This window comes from Lontra canadensis, unplaced genomic scaffold (assembly GCF_010015895.1).
Source record: "Lontra canadensis isolate GAN:19392208 unplaced genomic scaffold, GSC_riverotter_1.0 scaffold134, whole genome shotgun sequence".
In the NCBI taxonomy this organism is placed as follows: Eukaryota; Metazoa; Chordata; class Mammalia; order Carnivora; family Mustelidae; genus Lontra; species Lontra canadensis.
The window spans coordinates 2,328,111-2,353,146 of record NW_022631128.1 but is presented as its reverse complement, the minus strand read 5'-3'; the positions used below and the strand labels follow the sequence as shown (position 1 = coordinate 2,353,146).

The 25,036-nt window shown below is 51.9% G+C and overlaps 2 protein-coding genes across 2 annotated transcripts; both read left to right on the top strand.

The window, feature by feature from the left end:
* The first annotated feature begins 614 nt into the window (after positions 1 to 614).
* GRIPAP1 (GRIP1 associated protein 1) lies at positions 615 to 23,459 on the top strand. Its single transcript, XM_032843078.1, is given in 27 exon segments — positions 615 to 720; positions 2,777 to 2,843; positions 2,962 to 3,023; positions 4,188 to 4,214; positions 5,000 to 5,107; positions 9,474 to 9,624; positions 10,451 to 10,521; positions 10,523 to 10,636; positions 10,833 to 10,880; positions 11,567 to 11,598; positions 11,702 to 11,749; positions 11,896 to 11,995; positions 13,322 to 13,399; positions 13,616 to 13,708; positions 14,697 to 14,831; positions 15,630 to 15,725; positions 15,976 to 16,188; positions 16,319 to 16,432; positions 17,260 to 17,337; positions 17,440 to 17,535; positions 17,664 to 17,720; positions 17,808 to 17,907; positions 19,629 to 19,759; positions 21,103 to 21,225; positions 21,344 to 21,437; positions 22,160 to 22,314; positions 23,237 to 23,459. Coding segments are annotated over 27 exon segments (2,526 nt in total). The 5' UTR covers positions 615 to 678; the 3' UTR covers positions 23,330 to 23,459.
* On the top strand, positions 7,666 to 8,280 carry LOC116858326 (cytochrome c oxidase subunit 7A2, mitochondrial-like). The gene has a single exon (XM_032843079.1). It carries the CDS (start codon positions 8,029 to 8,031, stop codon positions 8,278 to 8,280), a length of 252 nt encoding a protein of 83 aa, XP_032698970.1. The 5' UTR covers positions 7,666 to 8,028.
* Positions 23,460 to 25,036: the final 1,577 nt, after the last annotated feature.

Below are 25,036 nucleotides of genomic sequence, written 5' to 3'. Positions count from 1 at the left end.
GCTTATAATGCATTTTACTACTTATTTGGATGTTCCTGGGGTTTCGCCATCCTGTTTTTGTTTTTGTTTTTTTTTATACGAAGCTTTTTCTTTTGATTCACTGCCGTTCTTTCCTTTTGGGTATTTTACATTTATTTCTGGCTAGGCCCTTTACCTAACAGGATGTACGGCGTTTGTTAAGAAAATCAGCATCAAATCTTACCAAAAGAAAAAAAAAAAAGCCAAGGGCTTCACCAGAAGCGGGATTTCCCTCTGGGGTCACTCGGAGGAGGGCGGGAACAATACCAGCGCGCAAAGCTTCCGCTTTCATTTCTAGGGTTATAAACCAACCATTCTCATTAAAGGAGTACGGCGGAAGGGTTATTTTCTGTCGGCAAACCCTTCCCTAGCGACGAGTCCACCGATGACATAGGGATGCCACAGTGTCGCATCACAATGGGTGGTCTATGAGACCTCAAAAGCCAGATCAGACGACCTAGTTTGCAGTAAAACATTAAATTGCAGTTCACCTGATCTGTCAGTTTCACTCTCTTCTCTCCGTCTCCAAAATACTGAACTTCCCGGGTAGACTCCTCCCCCTCCATTCCTGGCCAGTGGTTTGATCCGATCATAATACTGACAGGAGGGACGAACTGCATCTGCGCAGAAGGCTGTAAGGGGGGGGTGGGGGGGAGGAACATGGCGCAAGCTCTGTCTGAGGAGGAGTTTCAGCGGATGCAGGTGCCGCTCGCCACGAAAAGACCACCGCGCTAGGCGACGGGGGGCGGGGTAGAGAGAGGTCGTGCCACCGGCTCTGAGAAGGGTTTGGTTATGGTGGACCTTGGGTCTAGGGGGTTGGTCTGGGGAAGGGAAACTGAGGCTCTGAGGGGTGAGACTCTTGGGTTCGGAGATACTGTTGGGTTCTGAGGGGTTGGCGTCTGTTAGCTTTGTGGGCGGAGGAGAGAGTCCTAGAGTGGGCGATACCTCACTCACACCTGGAGGGGACGAGACCTTTGGCCCGTGCGGGGGACACCATGGGTCGGTGATGATAACATTGGGTTTTGAGAAGAGATCCTGAGAGGGCGAAACCATTTTGTCTGGAGAGGAAGGAAACAGGCATTGGGCCATTTGCGTCATGGTGGGGGGAGCCCTTGAGAGGGCAATACCATTCATTATCCGGTGGAAGGTGGAAATGTTTGTGGGAGATACCACTATGCCAGGGAATTGGGCAAAGACCCCACATGTTGTCATTGTTCTGGAGGTGGAGATCCTGTGTGGGTGCTGGTAGTGGATCCTAAGAGGGGGCGCAACTTTTGGATCTAGGTTAGGGGTGATCCCATTAAGCCTGGGGTGAAGAGGACCCCGAATGGATAATACCATTAATTCCTGTTGGAGAGAGGACCAAAAAGTGATAGCTTGGACCACACAGAGTGGAAATCATTGGATTTTGGAGAGGTACCCCAGTTGGGTACCCTGACCACGCGAATTCTTTTGTGGACAACTCTGAGTTGGGATGCAAGGCGAGAATAGGCCCTTGCTGAGAGAGTTCCTTACTGGGGAAGACCATTGGATTTTGTGTTTGGGGAGACTCTGAAAGGGGGGAAGCCCTGAGTAGGATCCTGTGGGAGGAGAGGGGAACTCTGAGGGTAGGTGATCCATTGATACTTGAATGAGATAAACCAGTTGTTCCTGTGTGAAGAATGCTTAGGGTGAAAGGGTGAGATCCGGGAGGGTGAAAGGGGAAGTTACAACCTGTAACTTGTGAGGGGAGATTCTAAGTGAGTAAGAGTAATCCAGTTGGCCCACCCAAGGTTTTGTGGAGGAGAGACCCTGAAGGATGTAGGGCCATCCCGTTGGATTGTGACTGGGGAGTTCTTGAGGGGTGTGGGGGACCCTTGAGTGAGGAAGATTGATTTAATTGGGCCATGAGTGAGGGAAAAACCATTTGGCTCTGACGGAGCTTCTATGTTGGTGCCAAGGGTGTACAAACTGGATCAAGACAGGGGAATACAGATCATTGGATCTGGTAGAGTAACAGGGGCAGGAAAGATTCTGTAGGGGTCAAGCCCTTTGACCTTAAGCAGACCACCAGGGGGTGAAGCCTGGTGCCATGGGAGGAGGGAAAGATCCTGGTGGGATAAGGGATAGTAAGTCTGGGAAGAACTGGCCTCACTGCCCTACAGGGCTGTTAGGAAGGGGTATGCTGTTTGGAGTGGCCCATACTTCACTTTCCCTTAATTCTTTAAAGGGGTTAATGCTAAAGAGCCTTGGGGGTGAGGAACCCAGGCAGCTTCCAACTTAGTGTAAGTTGGACAGGAGAATACCAGGCCCTCTTCCCTTGAAAAGAGGGAGGAGTACAGGCCCCCGCCCCCTATGCTCAGGGCCCTCCAAGTCTGGCCAGGCGGATAGACAATACTCTCGATGACAGAAAGACCAGTATTTAGTGTCTGATGAAGTCAGCCAGGATTAGGGGGGAGAACTTTATCCTGTGGGCATGGGGAGCCCTGGGATACGTGTGCGCAAGAACTTGACTGCATCAGTGCTCTGTCTATGGCCTTGAATGCAGAGGGATGGAAGAGTGATGCTGGCTCTGTTTCTAAGTAGAGCTGGAGAAGGTGGGACAGGGGCTGAGGAGCTGGAGGCTCATTTAGGATGTAGCGTGCATAGGTCTTAAGGAGTGACTAGAGAGGCATAGAGAGGGCAGTAGGGTCTGTGGGGCTCAGGGGATTAGTTCCCTCATGGTGAAATTAGGGGCACATTCCTAACCTAGTTGTTTCCCTTCTCTGCTTCCCCCAAGGCTCAGCTCCTGGAACTCCGGACAAATAATTACCAGCTTTCAGATGAATTACGCAAGAATGGCGTTGGTGAGCTAAGAGGGTCTCATTAGGTGGGGGTGGCTTTGAGGGACAGAGGCCTGACAGGAAGACCTTTCAACTTCCTGCCACTGACTGAGGCTGAGACTCCCTGCTTTCCCCACACCAGAGCTCACCAGTCTTCGACAGAAGGTCGCCTACCTGGATAAGGAGTTCAACAAAGCTCAGAAGGTACCTCCCTCCACCCACTCACCCACCCTTGCTTCCCCATAACCATCTGACTCATTCATCTATCCAGGGAGCACCTACAGGGAACCAGGCCGAACATTACATGCTGTCATCAGTCATTCAAAAAACTCTAATGGAAGTCTCTTTAGTTTGCTAATTTTGTCTAATCCTGCTTAGTTATTGATTAATATTAATTTGCTCTTTTTTGTAAAGATTTTATTTATTTATATATTTATTTGACTGAGACAGTGAGAGCAGGAACACAAGCAGAGGGATAGGAGAGGGAGAAACAGGCTTCCTGCTGAGCAGGGAGCCTGATGTGGGGCTCGATCCCAGGACCCTGAGCCAAAGGCAGACGCTTAACCGACTGAGCCACCCAGGCGCCCCTTAATTTACTCTTAATGAATTTACAGTTTCAATTACTCAGTCTCATTCACTAACTTCTAACAAAATAGTCACATGCATAGGTGAATCTGCCTTGAATCTGCCTTCTGTCTTCCATTCACACTCCTGCCTTGTGCTCCCACTTTCCATTTGTGTCCTGGTCCTGTTGGTAACATGAGACTAGACCTACCTCTCAGATCATCTGAAGATGAAATAGTGTATAACCTGTTATGGCCCCTCAAGGCATTCTCTTTAGTCTTTTTCTTCACTGCTCTTTCCCCACGCGTAGCTCAATGTTATGCACTCCATAAATATTTGTTAGACGAAAGCATACATAATACAGAACATCTGGCAGTCAGGAAGCTGGGCTTCTCTTTGGTATGGTGCTCATTGCAGAACGTGGCAGTGCCCTCAGCTGCCCAACAAGGGAGCAGCAATTTTCATGGTGCATGGGAGGGATCCACGTAGATATGTTTGGACCCACGTAGCAATGCAGCCACAATTTTTGAGCCTGGAAACCCAGCCCTTGAAGGGTTAAATACTAAGACTCATGAACAGTCTCAAGAGCTAAGAGGAAGGCTTTTGAGCGGGGTGCCCTTCACTCACTCACTCCATCATTCCCGTGGACTACAAATTTCATGCAAGTTCTGTGATTGAAGATGCTCCCATCCCCCAACCCGTCGTCATTATCCCCCCTTGACGCTTGCCACAATGTCTCCATAAACTAGTGAGGGAGTCCATCTCCATTCACCTTCTCTCTCTTCCTACCCCCCTTACCTTTAGGCACTGAGCAAGAGCAAGAAAGCTCAGGTAAGGGGACCCATGGTGAGTGAGTGTGTCTGGGAAACCGAGGGGTGATATTTCTGTATGCTGAGATCTCCTGGTACTGGCCTTTCTTTCTCTGTGTGTGCACTTGAATCTGTGACTGCCTCATTGTCCTATGTTTGTATGTCTGTCTTTATTTTCCTGTGTTTGTCTCACTCTGGACCTCTCCATCCTTCTCCCTCTCTGGCTGGCCTTCTCTCTGAGTCTCTCTCTGCCCATCTTCCTGTTCTCTCTGACTGTTGCTTCTCTCCCCAACTTTCCATTTTTCTCTCCCTTACCTGTGCCATCATTTCTCTTTTCTTCTTTCCCTTTCTCTCTCTGACTCCTTGTTTCTTTCTCCCCCTCCTTTCCTTTGTCGCTTCCTCATTTCTTTCCCTGACCCCCTCTCTTGCTTCTGTTCTCCCTCCCACTGATCTCTCTGTGCCTATCTCTTTCTTCCTGCCTTTTCTTTTTTTCTCTCTTCCTCTCCATCCCGCTCTCCTTCCCTGTCTTCTTTTCCCCATCTCTCTACCTGTTCCCTCACCTATTCTATCTACCATTCTTTTCCTCCCACTCTCTCCTCTCATGTCCCTCTCTCCCCTCCCCTGTCCCTCTCTCCCCTCCCATGTCTGTCTGTCTCCTTCCCTGTATCTGATTTCACCCGTCATTCTCTTTATCCTATTATTTCCCCCCCACCCACCCCCGTCATTTTCTTCCTCTGTGTTTCTTTGCCGTACCTCCTTGTCCTTTTCTACCCTTGTTGGAGACCTGGCCCATATCTGCCACTGCAGGAAGTCGAAGGGCTACTGAATGAAAATGAGATGCTGCAGGCAAAGCTGCACAGCCAGGAGGAGGACTTTCGTTTGCAGAACAGCACGCTTATGGCGGAGTTCAGCAAGGTACTGGTGCCCGGGACAGCTGAGCGGGATCTGAGGGGTAGGGGCCTCCTGGACTGAAGCTGGAGGGCTGCTGAAGGTGGTTGGACAGAGGCTGGCCCTGGATCACTGTCCATGGTGCTGAAACAGATCCTGGATCTGAGCTGGGGGGCAGTGATTTGACAAATGGGGCCACTCCCTGTGCTGGGATTAGAAGTCTGCAAGCCCTGAGGACAGCTGGTTCCAGACCAAATCACTCCTTTTCTTCAAGCTTCCAGTCCCTTTGTATATATTTGGTAGCTGATGCTAGGGAGTTCCAGGTTACTAGAGGGTCTTAGTTAAAGTTCTTATGCTTAGCATGAAATAGAAAAATGTTCTAGCTGCTTCCCTTTTCTCTTCCTTCCTCTTCATCTGATCTGATCCTGGAGTTCTACTTCTTCTAGATAATTCATCCCAGGTTGGATAATTCTATCTCCTCACAGATTTTAGTGTTCTGGCTGTTCCTAAACCTACTAGAGAGTTAGAGATATTAGCTTTTGTTTCCTTATCTATCTTCTGTGTCCATGGTCAGGAAGGCTCTAAGGGGGACACCTGGGTAGCTTACTTGGTTAAGCATCTGCTTTCAGCTCAGGTCATGATCCCAGGGTCCTGGGATCGAGTCCCACATCTGCCTCCTAGCTCAGCAGGGAGCTTGCTCCTCCCCCTGCCTGCCACTCCCCCTGCTTATGCTCTCTTTCTCTGACAAATAAATAATCTTTAAAAAAAAAAAAAAGGAGAGGTGTCTAAGGTTTTAGTGTGTTTTAAGGAACAAATTCTCATGGCAACAAAAATGGTATTTCCAGGACTCCATGTGAGAATCTAGTTCTTAAGACCTAAAAAAAACAAATATGAAAACAACCTTTAAACAGGTACAATGTCAGGAGAGATGATTTGCCAACTAATAGTTAAGAGCTGTAAGGCCTAGATTAAACTCTTAGCTCTACCTTTTGCTAACTGTAACCTTGAGCAAGTCACTTGACCTGTTTGCTTCTTGGTTCCCAGATGTTTAAATCAGAAGTGATCATGACAGCACCTGCCTTGTAGGGATTTTTGTGAGGATTGAATGGACTTGTGTCAGTAAATGACTTATAACAGCCTTGTACATAGTATTGTTTATGTAGGTGTTAGCTACTTTAAAAAAATTTATTTATTTATTTGAGAGAGAAAGAGGTAGAATGAGTGGGAGGGGCAGAGGGAGAAGCAGACTCCCCGGAGAGCAGGGAGCCCAATGCAGGACTTGATCCCAGGACCCCAGGATCATGACTAAGCCAAAAGCAGACACTTAACCAACTGAGCTACCCAGGTGCCCAAGGTGTTAGCTAGTGATAATATCGTATTATTATTACTGATTGATTTTCCCGCTAAAATATTTTTTGACTATTTAGAAGTCTTAGAGCCATCCTGTGGCCCTGCTCTGCCTCAGCCCTTACTACCACTTACCTGCCCTATTCCCATAGCCTTCTTGCTGGTCTTTTCACTTCTAGTTTCTCCTACCAGCCCATGCCCTAGAGGTTCTCCTGACTTGCAGACCTTATCACATCACTCCTTTAAGTAGCAGCTCCGAGTGGGTCCTTGACCCTGACTGTTCAGAACCCCTGGTGCTCAAATAATAGCCGACCTCATTTCCTCACTTCTCACTGCTTCCTGCCTCCAGCCTCAGTGGTATCGTGATCCCTTTAGGGTGAGGCAGGGGCAGGCATTCTTCCATCAATCCAACTTGTGTTTCTCAGCACCTGCCCTGGACCAGGTATAGAATCTCCTTCCCACTCCCCTCTCCATCCCCCGGGAACTGGTAGTGCTCACAGACAGCTGGGTTCAAGGCCTGCCTCTACCACTTACTTGCCAAGATACTTCAGCTCCATTTTTCCTCCAACAAATAGTTATTGAGCACCCCCAGCATGCTCTGCATTCTGGAGATAGTTGGAAGCAGCACAACCTGGGCCCCACTCTTGGGTAGCCTACCTTCTGGATGTGGGATGGGGAGAAAGAGAATGTTTTCTCTTTTTTTTAAGATTTTATTTATTTATTTGACAGAGATCACAAGTAGGCAGAGAGGCAGGCAGAGAGAGAAGGGGGGAAGCAGGCTCCCTGCTGAGCCAAAGGCAGAGGCTTTAACCCACTGAGCCACCCAGGCGCCCCAGAAAGAGAATGTTTATAAAAATATTAATAGTGGCGCTTGGCTGGCTCAGTTGAAAGAGCGTGTGACTCTTGATCTCAGGGTTGTGAATTCAAGCCCCGTGTTGGGGATAGAGATTACTTAAAAATAAAATCTTAAATAAAATAAAAATTAAAAATAATACTAGTATAGGTTTTAGACAGTTAGGTAGTGCTTACTGCATGCCCAGTCCTGTTCGATGTGCTTTATGTTATTCAATCATTTATTCTTTTTTTTTAAAGATTTTATTTATTTGACAGAGACACAGCAAGAGAGGGAACACAAGCAGGGGAGCAGCAGAGGGAGAGGGAGAAGCAGGCTCCCCGCTGAGCAGGGAGCCTGATGTGGGGCTCCATCCCAGGATCCTGGGATCATGACCTGAGCCGAAGGCAGACACTTAACAACTGAGCCACCGAGGCACCCCTCACTCATTTTCTCTTAAAATGGGCCAACGAGATATTATTAAGATCCCTACTAAGCAAATGAGGAAAACCAAGCCCCAGAGAGGTAAAGCCATTTGTCTCAAGGTCACATGGCTAAAAAATGGCAGAGTAGAAGTTCACATCCAAGCAGGCTAGTTTCAGGATCTGTGCTTGTGACCTTATGTTACAAAATAAAGTGTAATCATCAATCACAATTTAGAATCCAAACATCTGCCCAGTTTTAAGAAATTAAGAACATCCTAGGTCAGGTGGGGAGTTTTGTTCTTGGTGGTTGGTTGTTGAGGTGAGTGGGTATTAACTGAGCCAAGATGCTGCGGAATCTGCTGGCTCTTCATCAGACTGCCCAGAGGACCATAAGTACTGCTTCACGCAGGCAGATTGAAAATAAAGTTCCAGAGAAACAAAAGCTATTTCAGGAGGATAATGGAATTCCACTGCATCTAAAGGGTGGAGTAGCTGAGGCCCTCCTGTTTAGAGCTACTATGACGCTTAGAGTTGGTGGAACAGCATATGCCATATATCAGCTAGCTATGTCTTCATTTCCCAAGAAGCAGGATTGATTGACTTCAGTTTATCATCTCAGTAGGCAGTTGGATCAGTTTCATTCAGCTCTCTATGGACCAGTAACTGATAAATGAGTTCTTCTTTGGGGATCAATACTTAATGACTTATACTAACTGCCACCAATAAAGCAGTCTTTACCATGAAAAAAAAAAACGAACATACTAGGTCAATTTAATCACAATTAGTACTAGGTAAGAAAGAAATGAACAGAGCGCTGTGCTGGAGAGTTTCGGAATTTGTGTTGGGGGATACCACTTAAAGGGTGACGTTTGAACAGAGCACCGAAGGTTGCAAAGGAGCCAGTCACGTGAAGAACTAGATGAAAGGAATAGTGTTCTGGGTAGAAAATATCCCAGGCAAGAGAATAAAAATTCTCTGTGAGCCTCAGTATTCTCATCTGAAAATGGGGACAAAGGATCTTGTTTTTTTTTTTAAGATTTTATTTATTTATTTGACAGAGAGGGAAAGCACAAGTAGGGGAAGCGGCAGGCAGGGGGAGAGGGAGAAGCAGGCTCCCTCTGAGCAGGGAGTCCGATTTCAGGCTCTATCCCAGGACCCTGAGATCATGACCTGAGCCAAAGGCAGATGCTTGACTGACTGAGCCACCCAGGTGCCCTGGAGACAAAGGATCTTGTCTGGACCCCTGTGAGAACTCTTTTAGCCAGGAGTTGAGCAAGGGGCTGGCCTAGTTTTATTCGCTTTGCATGTTTCTCCAAGGCTGAGGGCTAACGATGAGGAGCTGTGGGTAGTGCTGGCCTTGGAAATGCCCGGAAAGCTGTCTGTGCCTAGGCTCCTAGACACAGACCCACCCTCACAGAAGGGATCTGGCAGTGGGGCTATTTGTGATGCTGACAACCTGGACCAGCAGCTTCCAGATGGAGCCTGCCAGAGGTCTTGGATTATGACTGCAAGGTTGTGACTGGGCAAGCAGAAAATTGCCCTCAGTGGCCTCTGCCCTCTCTGACTTGGCCTCTTAACAGATGGGTGAATTCAAAGTCATTTGACATTTGTGCCTCCATGTCCTTATCTGTGAAGTGGGGATACTGAGTTACGACGGCACCCTACCTAATGCAGGGGCATTATGGGAATTACGCCAACTGTAAAGTGCATCTGCCAAGCGCTAGGTATATTGCAGCCAATATTGTTCTGATTCTCTGCTTGTCTGCTCCCTCATTCCTCCCCTGTTCAGCTCTGCAGCCAGATGGAGCAGCTGGAGCGGGAGAACCAGCAACTGAAGGATGGGGCTGCCAGGACAGGCACTGCCCAGGCTGGGGGTCTTGTGGATGGCGAGCTGCTGAGACTGCAGGCGGAGAACACGGCCTTGCAGAAAAATGTGGCAGGTGCAAGCAGACCCTCCTTGGGGATGTGGGGACCTTGGGATTGAGTAGGGTGTTTTCCTGCTGGGAAGGGAGAAGACTTCAGAATCAGGCTGGGCCTGGCTGTGAACCAGCGTATAACTTTGGACAAGCCATTTCACCTCTGAGTCAAAACTTCCTCGTCTCCAGGGTGCTTGTGGGGATGTCCACCACATGGGAGACTGAAGTAGAGCTAAGATGAGGTGGTATCTTTCTGGGTTGAGTTCAGTGCCTGGTACCTAGCGAATATTACAGATTAGCAGATCGGACACCAGAAAGGAGCTCTTTGCTATATGGAGAGAGTGAGTGAAGGAGCTTTCGGAAGACTCTGAGCCCAGATTGTCCGTGGGGTCTGGGAGCAAGGCTCAAAGGAGGCTTGGTAGAGTGTGGGAGGGTCCCAGTGTGGGGGTGTTTGGAGAACAGCTGAGGCCTGTGGTGTGGTAGGTGCTGATTTGGTGATCAGGAGGGAGGTTTTGTAGATTTGGTTGAGGATTAGTTGGTTACAGGATTCAGCTATAAGCAGCAGGGGTGGAGGGTGGTGGTCATCACCTTGGAGGGCTGTGGGTGGGTCCTGGGGGTTAGGGGGTGGAGCTTGGGGAAACTGTGGACGGGATTTCAGTGGATGGGAGAGCTTAAAAGATTTGTGAGGAGTGTGGATGGACCTGAGCCTTTGTTTTGTAGGCACTTGGTCATTTGGGGCAGGGTCTCTTCTGCCTGAGGGATCCAAGGCCAACTCTTCCATCTGCTTTTGGCATGGCAGGGGTCTTCAGAGAACACTTCCTCCATCATCTGTTTCTGTTCTACCCCCCAGCCCTGCAGGAACGCTATGGGAAAGAGGCTGGGAGAGCCCAAGCTGCCAGTGAGGGCCAAGGGGACCCCCCGGGGGGGCCCCACCCCCACTGTCCCAGCCCCCATGCCACTGGCAGAAGTGGAGTTGAAATGGGAAATGGAGAAGGAAGAAAAGAGATTGCTCTGGGAGCAACTACAAGGCTTGGAGGTGATTCTGTGTTTGTTGGGGCTGGGGTGTCAGGACGCAGGCAGATGCCCTAGGTCTGCCTGCAGTCCCACGGAGATATCTGTGATCTCACCAACTCGTGGGCGGGCAGATTAGGGAGGCAGGAGGGCAGGGGAAGGCACAGGTCTTACCTCCCCCTTTGCTCATATTAACTCCCTCCCTCATCCTTCCCCTGCAGAGCTCGAAGCAGGCAGAAACATCCAGGCTGCAGGAGGAACTTGCTAAGGTGGGGCTGCTGAGCTTTCCCTGGACTTTGTCCCCCTACAACTCCCCACCTGCCATGCTTCTCCTGGCTGGGAAGAAGGACCAGAGTACCCCCCAGCCCCCACAAAGCCTGAGTTTCCTTATCTGAAATGGAGAGATGCACATTTATGTTTCACAGTTGCTTTCAGTATAGAATAGGGCTAATGGGGTTCCTCTGTCTCATGGATGGCCAGCCCCATCCCTCCCTTCTGAGTCCTCGCAGCTCTCCTTGTTCATCCGTCCATGCATTCAAGCATTTATAGACTGCTGGCTCTTAACTTGGATACTGAAGATCAAGTGATGAAGCTGGCAGTCATGATCCTGCTTTCCAGGCCCTCCTGCTGTAGCCATTCTATGACATGGCTGTCAGTCCATATGTTGGGGGTGTAAATGCTGGCCTTTGGAGCCTAAGGGAACTGGGTGGAGATCATGTTGTTGCTACTGACCACCCGGGCAACCCAATTACTGAACCCTACCGAGACTCCGTTTCCCCATTTATAAAACCGGTAATCCTCACTTCTCAGGACTATTTCAAGGATTCCACAAGATAACATAAGTAACTTCCAGCTTCCGAAAAGGACTAGTGAGAAGTGTCTATAACTACTAAATTTATTTTTGTCTTTACTAATATGTTATCAATTGTCTGCACCCCCGTCCCCCCCCAACCAGCTATCTGAGAAACTGAAAAAGAAACAAGAAAGGTAAATTTTTTTTTCCTGAGGTGAGGGGACGGGTTTGGGGGGACCAGCGGGTGCGGGGGGACCAATATGTGGAACTGACCCATGTATGTCTCTCTGGGTCCAGTTTCTGCCGTCTGCAGACAGAAAAGGAGACACTATTCAACGACAGCCGGTAACTAGCAGGGATGGGCGTATGGGCAGACAGTGGGGACAGTGCCCCCAGCAGGATTGCCTGAAGGCCACAGGGGCAGAGGTGGGAGATGGGTCCTCAGGCCATGGTCAACAGTCAGGTCAGTGCCCCCCACCATCACCCTCCAGGAATAAGATTGAGGAGTTACAGCAAAGGAAGGAAGCAGATCTCAAAGCCCAATTGGCTCGCACACAGAAGCTGCAGCAGGAGCTCGAGGCTGCCAATCAGGTGAGCGGCTGGATTCGGGGGTTGCGGGGGTAAAAGCCAGGGCTGGGGGTCCAGGGATCCCTGAGGTCTGTGGAGACTAGTTGGGGAATCCAGTAGTTCCTGTGTTGGAAATACAGGTACTAGATGGGTCCCAGGAGCTAGGAAAATGGGAACTAGGGAGCCCCGAGAGCCTTAGGAGTTGGCCTATGAGTCTGCCTGAATCAGAGATCTCAGGGGGGCTAAGGACTGGGGGGGGGGTGCCAAAGTTCAGATGAATCAGAAACTCTGCAGGATTGGAGGCAGGAGTCTGGAGAAATCTGTGGTCACCAGGGACTGGGGCCAGGAGCTGGAATGAGCCGAAACTCCCTGGAGGTTGGGGCCTTTGAGACCTGTGGGAGCTGGATAGATACAAGACTTTCAAGGGTGGACAGGTGGGCCTAGAGGCTGACTGTATTTGAGGCCCTCAGGGGCTGGGGGCTGGTTTGGAGGGCTGAGACAACAGGTAAGTGGGATCACTTGGGCTGAGTGGTCCTGAGACCTCTGGAGGCTGTGGATAAAAAAAAGTTGATGAGTCTAAGACATCCAGAGACTGAAACAAAATTTTGGGTGGGTCTCAGGGTCCCAAGGGTTAGGGGCTAGAGGACTTCTAAGCCTCCAGGCTTCCCCCTAGAGCAGGTGAGTCTGAGATCCCACAGATTAAGGGACACCGTGGTTTGTGGGTCTAAGGTCCCTAAGAGCTGGGGACGGAAGTCTGGGTAAGGCTGGGTCTTCAGTTACCTGGGTCTGAAGATCCCTAGAAACTAGGGACAAAAGTAGCTGGTCGGGGGCAGGGGTGGTCAGTCAGACCTCACCAGGAGGTGGAAACTAGGAGACTGTATGGGTTTTAGACCTCTAGGGTTTGGAGCTATGAGTTTGGGCAGACCCTGAGACTCTCGCAAGCTAGAGACACAGGGCTGGAGTGTGTCTGAAACCCCTGGGTGTTGGGGTCAGGAGTGATCTGGGTGAAGCTGTAGTTCCTGTGGGCTAAGTTTGTCCAAGAATCCTAGGGCATCTGAGCTAGAATCTGGGTGAGAGTGAGACCTCTTATGGAAGGGGGTGGGATGAGATTGAACTCCCCCAAAGCCTAGGTGTTCTTCTAAGATTCTTAGTCCTGGGATATGGGATCTGAGGCCCCTGGGGGTAATTACTACGAATTCAGGTGAGCCTAAGTCTGATGGCTGGGTAGTCTGGGACCCTCACGTGCTGGGGATATGCTGTCAGGTGGCCAGAGAGGGGTGTCTGTGCGGTTATAAGCACATCAGGGGAGGCTGAGGTCTGGAACGGGCTCCCCTGACCTGGTCCCTACAGAGCTTGGCGGAACTGAGAGATCAGCGGCAGGGGGAGCGCCTGGAGCATGCAGCAGCTCTGCGAGCCCTACAGGATCAGGTACGTGCTACGGGGCAGCTTCTGGGAGGTGGCGGGGGTGGGGGGCACCACAGCATGTTTTACACAAGCAGGGAAGGCCCCAGAGGTTCTGTTTACCCCTGGTTCGTGGTACGTGTGCCTGTGGGTGTTTTCTTTCTTGGCCGTGGGTGGGTCCTGCCCCCCCCCCCCACACCATTCTGGACCCACTCTCACCTGGTATGATGGGGGTGGGGCCAGGTGTCCATCCAGAGTGCAGATGCACAGGAACAAGTGGAAGGACTTTTGGCTGAGAACAACGCCTTGAGGACCAGCCTGGCTGCCCTGGAGCAGGTACAGGATACCTGGGAGCCCTTGCTGGACCCTCTCCAGCTTCCTGTCTCCTCCTGCTTCTGATCCACGTTAGGGCAGGGCCGTCTGGATCTCATGCCATTCTCCTGCCTCTGTTTCTGCTTAATCCTTTGCTCCTTCCTTCCTTCCTTCCTTCTTTCCTTCCTTCCTTCCTTCCTTCCTTTCAGGGAGAGAGATTGAGAGTGAGAACTGGAGGAGCAGCAGGGAGTGGGTCAGGGGGCAGAGGGAAAGAGAGAGACAGAGAATCTTAAGCAGGTTCCATGCCCAGCCCGGAGCCTGATGTGGGGCTCTATCTCACAACCCTGAGATCATGACCTGAGCCAAAATCAAGAGTCAGACGCTTAATCCACTGAGCCACCCAGGCACCCCTCTCAGCTTCTCTTTCCGATGGCTTCCACCCCTCCTCTCTGGCCACTCACCCCTGCTTCTCTTGCATTTTCTAGTTTCTCTCCTGTAAAGTATAAGAAGTGTACTAACCTTACGTGTACATTTGATGAATCCTATCTGTCTGGCAGTCTGTCTGTCTGTCTCCATGTGACTACCACCCAGATCAAGATGTAGAGCGTTTTCAGCAGTCCCCAGAAGGCCCCTTTTACTCCTTCCCAATCGATACTTCCCCAGAAATAATCACTCCACCGACCTCTAGTGACATAGATTAGTTTTACTTGTTCTTTAACTTCATGTAGTGGAATCAGATGCCCATTTTCGTGCCTGGCTTCTTTCCTGTGAGGCTCATCCATATGTAGCACTGGTCTGTTCTTTCATTTCTGTTTACTATTCTGCTGTGTGACTAGACTACTTTATCTATTCCCCCGTTGATCTCTTTTTCCCTTTGAAATTCTTTCTCTTTCCTCCTGGCTCTCTTCCTGCCTCCCTCCTTGTCTCCCTGGAACCAGGAGGCTCAAACCCTGTGGCTGGCCCCCGGGGGGGCCCTTTTCATTCTGCTTCCCCTCACCCCCATTCATCCCAGATCCAAACAGCAAAGACCCAAGAACTCAATACACTCCGGGATGAGAATGCCGGTCTGGCAGCTGATTTGCAGCAGCGGCAGACTGAGTACGAGGACCTCATGGGACAGAAGGATGACCTCAACTCCCAACTGCAGGTGACATCTCTGACCTTGACCTGGCTTCTCCCAGTTCCCTCGTGTGGGCTCGGGGGAGCCCTCCATGAGGCACAGGTGGGGGAAGACGAGGCGGGAGGATCTGGGTTCCGGTCTGGTCTCCTAACTCACTAGCACCTTGTGTCCTAGACTGTGTTGCTCTCCTTCGCTGACACTGAGCGTCTTCAGTTAGACAGGATAGCCATTCTGAGCCCATGGTAGCAACTGGAATCATAGTGGCTTAAATCAGATAGAAGGCTAGTTCTCTCTCATGGAAGAGTCCAGGTGGGCTGTCTAGGGAGGGAACGATGGCTGCGCCACGACCAGTGACTCAGGTTCCTTCTACGTCGCCACCTTCAATGAAAGACTTCTATCTTGGTAGCTAAGACACTTGCCCAGGCCCCCACTTCATCATGTTTGTTTTCCATGTGGGAGGAAGGAGGGAAGAGCGAAAGGGCCCAGCATGCCCCTTTCCTTTATGAGTATAACCTACCTCATGCTTACCACTTCCGCATACGGAAATTAATCGGTGAGGCCATGCTTCACTGTGGGGAGGCAGGGCAAAGTCAGCTCGACAGTCCGACTATGGAATCTATCGCCAGGGACCAGGGCGGGGCAGGGGGTAGAACACACGAAACACAGATGCCATGAGCAGCGTCTGCCATGTTTCTCATCTAGAAATGGAGAGAACAATACCAACTTTACTGGGGTTAAGGGAGACCCGTCCACCAGAGGTGTCCTGGGCAACGATCATCTGCTGGGGGCTCTTTGTCAGACTCCTCTCTTTGGTCCCATCATTAGGAGTCACTGCGGGCCAATAGTCGGCTCCTGGAGCAACTTCAAGAAATTGGGCAGGAGAAGGAGCAATTGACCCATGAGCTGCAGGAGGCTCGGAAGGTGGGCAGCTCTGCAAGGTGGAAAGGCTTGGCCCTGGTCTGTGGGGAGGGAGCAGGTGGTGCGGGCCAACGCCTGGGAACAACAAGGGATAGAAAGTGACCAGTGCCATGAGGATAGGTGAGTGACTTAGCTTGGTCTGTGGGAATGGGGAGGAGGCTGAATTGGGCTCTTTTGCTGGGTCTGGGGAGAGGGTGGGGGGGCTCCAGCTAACGTGGAGGGAGGAGGCTGACAGGCATCACCCTGCCTCCAGAGTGCCGAAAAGCGGAAGGCCATGCTGGACGAGCTGGCGATGGAGACGCTGCAGGAGAAGTCCCAGCATAAGGAAGAGCTGGGCGCGGTCCGACTGAGGCATGAGAAGGAGGTGCTGGGGGTGCGTGCGCGCTACGAACGGGAGCTCCGAGAGCTGCATGAAGACAAGAAGCGGCAGGAGGAGGAGCTCCGCGGGCAGATCCGTGAGGAGAAGGTGGGTGGGTGGATGGCGAGGTCCTTCTGTGTCTCAAAACTCAGGGAGCACAGCATCGCTGATGGGTTCGGGGGTGGCACAGGGCCCCCCTCGTCTGCCCACCTTGTCTTGACAGTCTACCCTCTCCCAGGCCCGAACTCGAGAACTGGAGAATCTCCAGCAGACTGTGGAAGAACTTCAAGCTCAGGTACATTCTATGGATGGAGCCAAGGGCTGGTTTGAACGACGCTTGAAGGAGGCCGAGGTGAGTTGGTGGCTGATGAGGCACAGAGGGCTTGTGGGGTGGTGCAGGGTGGGGGACACCCATGCCACACCAGGGGAGCGGGATTGGTCAGGCCCTGGAACTTTCTGAAGTGCTCTGGACTTGGCTAACCCCACAGCCCCACCGGCTCCATGGCAGCCTTCCAGAGGGGATCAGGGGACGGCCACCAGGGAGGCAGAAGGCCATATGTGCAGATTTGAAAAGGCATCCCTTCCTTCCAAACCTGCTTCTGTTAGGAAATTACTGTAATATCCTGATTTTATGTGAACAAGGACTTTTATTGCCGTCGTGGGGAAGAACTCTTCATAATACCCAAGGGGAAGTGGCGTGCAGTAGTGAGGAGCGCGGGGGCTGGAGGCGGCCGCTTGTGTGGGCTCAAATTCTGGCTGGGCCGCTTGCTCCTTATGGGCAGCTCACCTGGTCTGGGGCCTGTGTGCTTCATCAGTAGTAAAAAAAAAAAAAAAAAAAAAAAAAAAAAAAAAAGGAACAATCATAATACCAGCCACGTGGGTGTTACGGGGAGATTATATAAACCGAGTCAATGGACGTGAAACCCCTACAACATTCTTGGTGCACAGCAAGTGTCATGTGTTTTGTGAAATCAAATCAAATGAGGCATGCGTGTCAGTCCGTGGCGCAGACAGCATAGCCCTAGACGTGCCCCATGTGTGACCCGCCTGAGGGCGTGCGGTGTCCCCGAAGGAGTGGCTCCTGCCTGCCTGCAGACACCTGCCATCACGCCCCTCTCCGGCCCCAGCGTCCCGGGGGTGTGGGGGGAGGCATGGCTGGACCCGACCCTTGTCTCATAGGAATCCCTGCAGCAGCAGCAGCAGGAGCAAGAAGAAACCCTCAAGCAGTGCCGGGAGCAGCACGCTGGCGAGCTGAAGGTGCCCGTGGCCCGCCAGTGTCCCTCTCTCTCGGGGGGGCGGGCCCTGGAGGGAGGATGGAGGCTGCCCAGGCAGAGGCCTGAGCTGCCCCCTGGTTTGCAGAGCAAGGAGGAGGAGCTGCAGGGGGTGCGGGATCAGCTCCAGCAGGCCCAAGAGGAGAGGGACTGCCACCTGAAGACCATCAGCAACCTGAAACAGGTCCCTGGTCCCCCCCCTCACTGTCCCTGACACACCCTGGGCCTCAGCACAGAGACCTGGGGCAGGGAGGAAAGGCACCACACCCAGCCTTTCTGGCTGTCACCAGCCATGCTTTCTCCGTCCCACAGGAGGTGAAGGACACAGTGGACGGGCAGCGGATCCTGGAGAAGAAGGGCAGTGCTGCGGTATGATGGGGAGATGGCCAGGCACAGGCCCCTGCTCATGGGACCACTGGGCCTCAGCCTGCCTCTTCCCCTCTCTCTTCCCCACAGCTCAAGGACCTCAAGCGGCAGCTGCACCTGGAGCGGAAAAGGGCCGATAAGCTGCAGGAGCGGCTGCAGGACATCCTTACCAACAGCAAGAGCCGCTCTGGTGTGGACCGGGAGGGCAGGGGGCGCCGGGGTGCTTGGGGGGCAGGGTGCAGGGGAGGTCTCCAGGGCCAGGGCTACTTGCTGCACTTCGCTCCACTGGGCTCTTCCGCGCTTGCTGTCCACCTTGAACTTGGTCATTCAGTCTATCTGTCTCTCCTCTGTTTCTCTTGCTCTCTGCATTACCTCTTTCTGTCTCTCCTCTTGGTCTCTCTGTACCACTTTGTGCAATTTCTCTCTGTCTCTGTCTTTCTCTCCCTGCTTTCTTTCTCTCTCCTTTTTCTCCTGCTGCTTTTTTCTTCTCTGTCCCTTTAACTCTCTCTCTCTCTCTCTCTTCTGTCTCTGTCTGGATCCCCAAAACCCTCTCATACACATCCCCATACCTCACTTGGTATCTCTAAATCTCCTGTATCCATTCTCTCATTCTGTAAATGTGGACTGAGCCCCCATGCTCATGTCCAGGGTCCTTGATAGGAAACCCCCCAAAACTCTGTCCTCCGGGAGCCCAGGGTTGAGCGAGGGAGACAGACTTGCATTCAGACAGCAACACTGCGGCTTTCTCACTATGTGGCTTAAATCCATGTTCTTTCTGCCACTTCAGGCAGAAGATGCAACCGGAAACCTTGAGTTGCTTTGGACTTTTTTTTTTTTTTAAGAAGGAGATGGCCTATAAATATGTTTAAATAAATAGATAGGATGCACTGGTTAGGGCTCTGGTGCATCTCCCATATCACAGGCTCAGAGAAAACTTGCTCCCTTTCCCCCCTGCAGCCACTGGCTCTTGCTGGAGACCCTTGGGGGGAGGGATGTCAGCCCCCATCCCTTATATGTAGAAGCAGCTGCAGGAGCAGAGGCCGAAGCTCAGTGGGCCTGCTTTAAGTGACATGGCAAAAATGGATCTATCTCTCACCCAATCTCTGTCCCTGAGGCATTCTGTCTCCTGAAGTAACCTCTTTTTATTTTTTTTAAGATTTTATTTATTTATTTGAGAGAGAGAACATGAGCAGGGGGAGGGGTAGAGGAAGAAGCAGACTGTCAGCTTAGCAGGGAGGCCGGTGCAGGGCTCGATCCCAGGACCCTGGGATCACGACCTGACCCAAAGACAGATGTGTAACTGACTAAGCCACTCAGGCACCCATGACCTCTCTTTGTAGAGGGGTTTAGTTTCTGTTTTGCTACAGATTAATATATGAATCAAGCAGATTCCAATGGTGGTGCCATACATTGTCCTTGTCCGTTAGATGAAATGAAGATTTAGGGTCATGGTTACATGTCTGTCTCCATCTTTCCCCCACCTCTTCTCTGCTGACTTGTATCCTTATGCCCCATCTCTGTTGGCCTCTCTGCTGTGGCTCGCTGCCTGTTGGGTTTTCTCTCTGCGTTTGGGCGTTGCCCCGTGCTCTCCCCAGCTGTGGGTCCCCTTTGTGCACACGCCAAGTCCAAGTGCGGATGTCCCTTTATGCCTGGACGTGTCCACACTGCCCACTCTCTCCTAGCCTCATCACCTTTTTTTCTCTTCTGGCATGTGTGTTTGCCCAGAGAGGCAGCTCCTCTTTCCATTTCTGCCTCTCCCTGTCATACTATCTGCCTCCACCTTTCCCATGCCCGAGTGTTACTTCGCCTCTTTTCCATCTCTGTCAAATCTATTTCTGCCTCTTCCTGCCAGTCGCTGCCCTGGGACCCTGGGGTATTGGGACTCAGGTTTCTCTTCCCTCTCTGCCCAAGGCCTCGAGGAGCTGGTTCTCTCAGAGATGAACTCGCCCAGCCGGACCCAGACTGGGGACAGCAGTAGCGTCTCCTCCTTTAGCTACCGGGAGATTTTGCGGGAGAAGGAAAGCTCAACTGTTCCAGCCAGGGTAAGAGGCAAAGAAGAGCCGACAGCCCAGCTTCTCCCACCGCAATTCTGGGGCCCTCTTTTTGCCCTCCGCTGCAGCCATCTACCTTTGTGGGCCCAGCACACACATTTTCTTACCAACTTTTCTGTAAGCTCACCAACTCGAATTCAGATTGCCAAATGTGGGATGGGCAAATTATTCTTATTCTCTCTGTTCTCTCAACTGTGAGCTAATTCTACCTTTCCCAGTGTCATAAAATATGTCACTCCTAGCAAGTACCTCACCCAAGTAGGAGGTCCTTTTTCCCAACTCATGATCATCACTCGTTACTGTCGTCTGTTGTGTCAGCTTCCTGGCTGGCTGCTTCTATTTGGAAATCATTTATTATTCCATAAGTTGTATGTGTGCTGTGTAGAAAATTTTTAAAAACACACAGAAGCAAAAATTTTATTTTAAATGCAAAGCAACTACATCTTAACCATCGAGAGATCACCACTATAAACCCTCGGTTCACACCCTTCTAGATCTTGCTCTTTTAAAAAAAAAATTTATTTTGAGAGAGACCGAATAAATGGGGGTAGGAGCAGAGGGAGAGGGAGAGAGAGAGAATCTCAAGGAGACTCCATGCTGAGCTCTGAGCCCGATGCGGGGCTCAGTCTCGTGACCCTGAGATCATGTCCTGAGCTGAAACCAAGAATCAGATGCTTAACCGACTGAGCCACCCAGGCGTCCCTCTCTTTCTTAAACCTAAATGAGATTATAAAGAACCTGTTTTTGTCCAGCTGCTTTTTATTTTCCTGATCTTGTAAATGTTCATCTCATCTAGTAGTTTGACCTTAATCAGATTTCCCTGGTTGGCCCCAAAATAGCGATTGCTGGTTTTATGAAAACCAGCGCTCAGTTTCAGATCACATGTTGCATCTGGTTGCTTTATGTCCTTTACGTCTCTTGAGTCTAGTGTGGTCCGTTGTTATTTGGGTTCTTTTGTTTGTTTGTTTGTTTGTTTGTTTTCATGACACCAACCTGTAGAAGAAACCAGCCAGTTGACCCGCAGAAAGTGTCCCACCTTTTGGGTTCTCTTGCTGGCTTCCTAGTGGTATCATTGAGCTTATTCCTCTGCCCTCTAGTTTTCCGGTCAACTGGAAATGAGCCCACATTTGCTACGGGCTCTCCCTTCATCCTCTCAATAAGGAGATGATGTGGTGGTTCCTTTATCCCCCTTTCGACCAAGGGAGATCCAGAGTCCCCATGGGTGCTCCACTCCCACTGCCCCCCCCCCCGAATCCCCCATCAGCCCATGATCCTCTCTGGGACAGGCGACAGTGCTGAGCCTGGGCTGGCCTCTCCCCTCCTCTTCCCTGCAGTCCTTATCCAGCAGCCCTCAGGCCCAGCCTCCGCGGCCAGCCGAGCTGTCTGATGAGGAAGTGGCTGAGCTCTTTCAGCGCCTGGCAGAGACACAGCAGGAGAAATGGATGCTGGAGGAGAAGGTGCCTTCCGCCTCCCTGTCCTCACTTGGCACACCCTTGGTGGGGAGGCTGGGGTGGGCGGGGGGGTATGTGTGGCTGGGCCCCTTATGATGTGCGAACATTCTGGGCTGGCCCGCAGGTGAAGCACCTGGAGGTGAGCAGTGCCTCCATGGCGGAGGACCTTTGTCGGAAGAGTGCCATCATCGAGACCTATGTCATGGATAGCCGGATCGGTCAGTGCCTCCTCCCCAGCCTTACCCCCATCCGGTCTCTGACCTGCCGCCTCCTTCCCCACTGTCTCCTCTCCTCTCACAACTCAGCAAAGGTACTGACAAGATCACAGCTGCTGGAGGGGAGAGCAGGACCCACTGCTCTTCCCTTCTGAGTCTTTGTCATCGCTTCACTCTCCTTTCTCCAGTGTGGTTTTCTGTCCCCTCTCCCTCCCTTCTCTCCTCTCCCCATCTCTTTCTCATCTCCCTTCATCTTCTCTCACTGCTCCTACTGCCTGTCTGGACTGTGTCTGTTCTGGAAGTTTCTCATCTACATATGTACCCCTTCAGGGATTCTTAGCTCTTCCTCTCTCACTTTCTATCCTCTTTTCCCCCCTTCCCTCCATCTTTGTTTCTTCTGCTCCTTTCTGTCCCACCTTCTCCTAGCCCCATTTTTCCCTTTTTAGTCAGAACATGGACTGACGCAGGCTGAGCACTGTGTGTCTGTGCTACACATGCAGTCAGGGGCCTCTTGCCAGCTCCCCAAGGTGGTTATTATCCCCATTTCTCAGGGCCGCACAGCCAGGAAGTGATGGCCAGGTTTCACACAGCCGAGCCTCCGCCCCCTACCTCACTTAGCTTCTCCCCACTACTTTTTGCCCCCTTCTCTGTTTCCTGCTTCTCTGCCCTCTTTCGTCTCTCCTCTGGCTCTGCCGAGGGGGGGTTCTCAGCCTGGGCCCTTGCAGATGTGTCTGTGGCGGCAGGCCACACGGACCGCAGTGGGCTGGGCAGCGTCCTGAGAGACCTCGTGAAGCCAGGTGACGAGAACCTTCGGGAAATGAACAAGAAGCTCCAGAACATGCTGGAGGAGCAGCTCACCAAGAACATGCACTTGCACAAGGCGAGTGTGGCCTCCCCATCTGTCCGCGTAGCTGCCTGCCTCCCATGCCACACAGCTGGCCCCCCTGTCCCATCCCCCTGTCCCCACCCCGCACCCCCACCCCGTCATCTGCAGGTGCCCAGACCCCACCCCACCCCACCCCCACGCCATTCACTGATCATCCTCACCTCCCCACCCTCTAGTCGGTCAGCTCACCTACTCTCCCTTGGGCCTTTTACTCTCCCCTCTGTCCTTGCACCCACCTGCTCATCTCTTCCTGCACACTTCACCCAGCTCGCCCCTCAACCCGCCCTTCTTGCCCATCTACTCACCTGCCCCGTGTCTTTCCTCCTATTTCCTGACATACCTCCCTCTCTCTCGCATTTACTCATCAGTCACCCCTTGTCTTACCTTTTACCCACCTGCCTAGTGACCCGCACGCCTACCTGTTGTCCTCCATCCATCCTCTGAACCGTCCCTTAGCCCACCCATTTGCCTACCATGGATCACCCCATACATCTTCTTGCCCATCCTGCCCTCCCCAAATATTTCCCCCATTTCTGAGGGAGTCAGAAAGGATGCAGACCCAGCCCCTGCCTCTGAGAAAGGAGCTCACCGTTTAGTAGAGAAGCCAGTGGCAAGGGAAAGGTGGTTTCCTCCGGCTGTACCACACCAGTGGGCGATCTGTGATTTGCTCCCATATCCGTATCCCTGGGTCCCCCTCCCCGGGGAGGCTCCCTACCCCCAACCACCACCACCCCTGACACACACATCTTTTCCAAGCCCAGCCCACCGCTGGGGTTCTGAGCCTCTCCAAATACCTTCCCATGCCAGGCTAGACATAGGCTTTGATTAATGAGGTGGGAAGGAGGACATCCCAGGTTTGCTGAGGGAGCTTCCCCGGCTCTTTGCCCGGGCCCCTGACGGCTCATTTCTTTCTTAGGACATTGAAGTTCTCTCCCAGGAGATTGTGCGGCTCAGCAAGGAGTGCGTGGGGTCGCCTGACCCAGACCTAGAACCAGGAGAAGCCAGCTAAAGACCTGCAGGCTGCAGCTGCTCCCTCCCCTCCCCCCTCCCAGGACAACTTGCCCTTGGGCTCTGGTGGGAAAATGGGGCCAAAATCAAATAGGTTGGGAGACTGCACATTAAAGGGGCTGGAGGCCTGATGGTTGGTGTTAGTGACCCTGTTTTAGGGCAAAAGCCCTCGGGGAGTGGGGATCCTGAGGGGAGGGGCAGGGATTTCTCATCTTTCTTGGCCCTGGCTCCCAGAGGCCTTTGCCTTCACCTCTGCATGAGCTCTCCCTCCCCAGAGACCAACTCTTTTTTATTTTATTTTATTTTTTAATTTATGTCTGGAAGCCTGGCTACTCTGCATTTGGGATCGGGGATGTTTGGGTGGGGCGCGGTCCTTGTTAGCGTTCTAGCAACGTGTGTGTGTGTGTGTGTGTGTGTGTGTGTGTGTGTGTGTATGTAAAGGCTGCAGCCAAAATACCATCTGGCCAGACGGGCCCACCCACTGACTGTCTACTCTCATTCTTTCCAACCGGGAGGGATGTGCCGGGGATGGGGAGGTCACACCATTGGAATGGGGAGGGAAGTCTGTGGCTTCAGTACTACTCTCCTTCCCCACCCTCCCCCAACTGTTGCCCAGTTACCGTGGGCCTGCTCCTCCACCAGAGTGACCCAGAAATATCTACCAGATATGTATGTGGGTGGGTGTGAGGGGGGCATGGGTGTGGGTGCGGGTGAGAGTGGGCTGATGAGAGGATAGGTAAGTGGTTAGATGGACCGGTGGATAAGTAAGTGGAAGGTTGCATGGATCAATGACAGGGGAGGTTGGGAAATACACGGGCAGAGGGACAAATAGGTGATCAGATGAATAAATGGGTAGATGGATAGATCGGGGATGAAAGTGGACAGATGGATGGCCAGGGGAATGGATGGATGGGTGAGGAAGGGTGAAGAGTTAGGTAAGTGATGGGCAGGGCTATGGATGGACAGGTGGATGGGTGCCAGAGGTACTTAAGGATAGGGTGGCAAATAGGTGGATGGGGTGAATATGCAAATGGGTGAGCGAGCAAGTGGATGGAGGGATGGGTAGAGCACTGGGTTGTGTGGGTGGGAGAACGGATGGGGAGCTGCATGGTGGATGGGTGGAGGGATGGAGAAACGGACAAATCAGGAGCGTGATTAGTGAGCAAACTGAGGCTTACACGGATGGGTAGATTGGTTGAAAGGGGAAAGTTGGTCCCCCCTTAGTGCTCGCACCACACCTTTATTAAAAATGAGGCTTCCCTGTACACAGTGCCCAGTGCTGTCCCTTCTCACATCACTCCATTTAATGCTCCCCATGACACTATCAAGTTGGGGTAACTCCATCAGACAACCGAGGATACAACCCAAGGCACTTGCTAAAGGACACAGCAAGTCAGTAGCAAAGCTGGGGTTTGAACTCATCTGTGGGCCGAGTCACTCGGTACCCAGTGCTCTGTGCCACCAGGGAGCAGAGTCCTCTAGAGGAGGAGGTGTGAACTAAGGCTGCTGAATGCGGAAGGATGAGGCAGGCTGCCCCTCAGAGTGGGGACCCCCAGGGAGACAACGTGGTATGCCTGTCCCCAACCTGGGTTGCCCCCATCCACACCCCCCTTACCCCCTATTTCACGTCTGAAACCAGGATGGTGCTCCAGTCCCACAACAACAGTCTTGATCGGAGCTGGGCTCTAAACCATGCACCCACCCCCCA

Excerpts from the sequence above, each read along its gene's own strand:
- LOC116858326 (XM_032843079.1), top strand. The coding sequence starts at position 8,029 with ATGCTGCGGAATCTGCTGGCTCTTCATCAGACTGCCCAGAGGACCATA.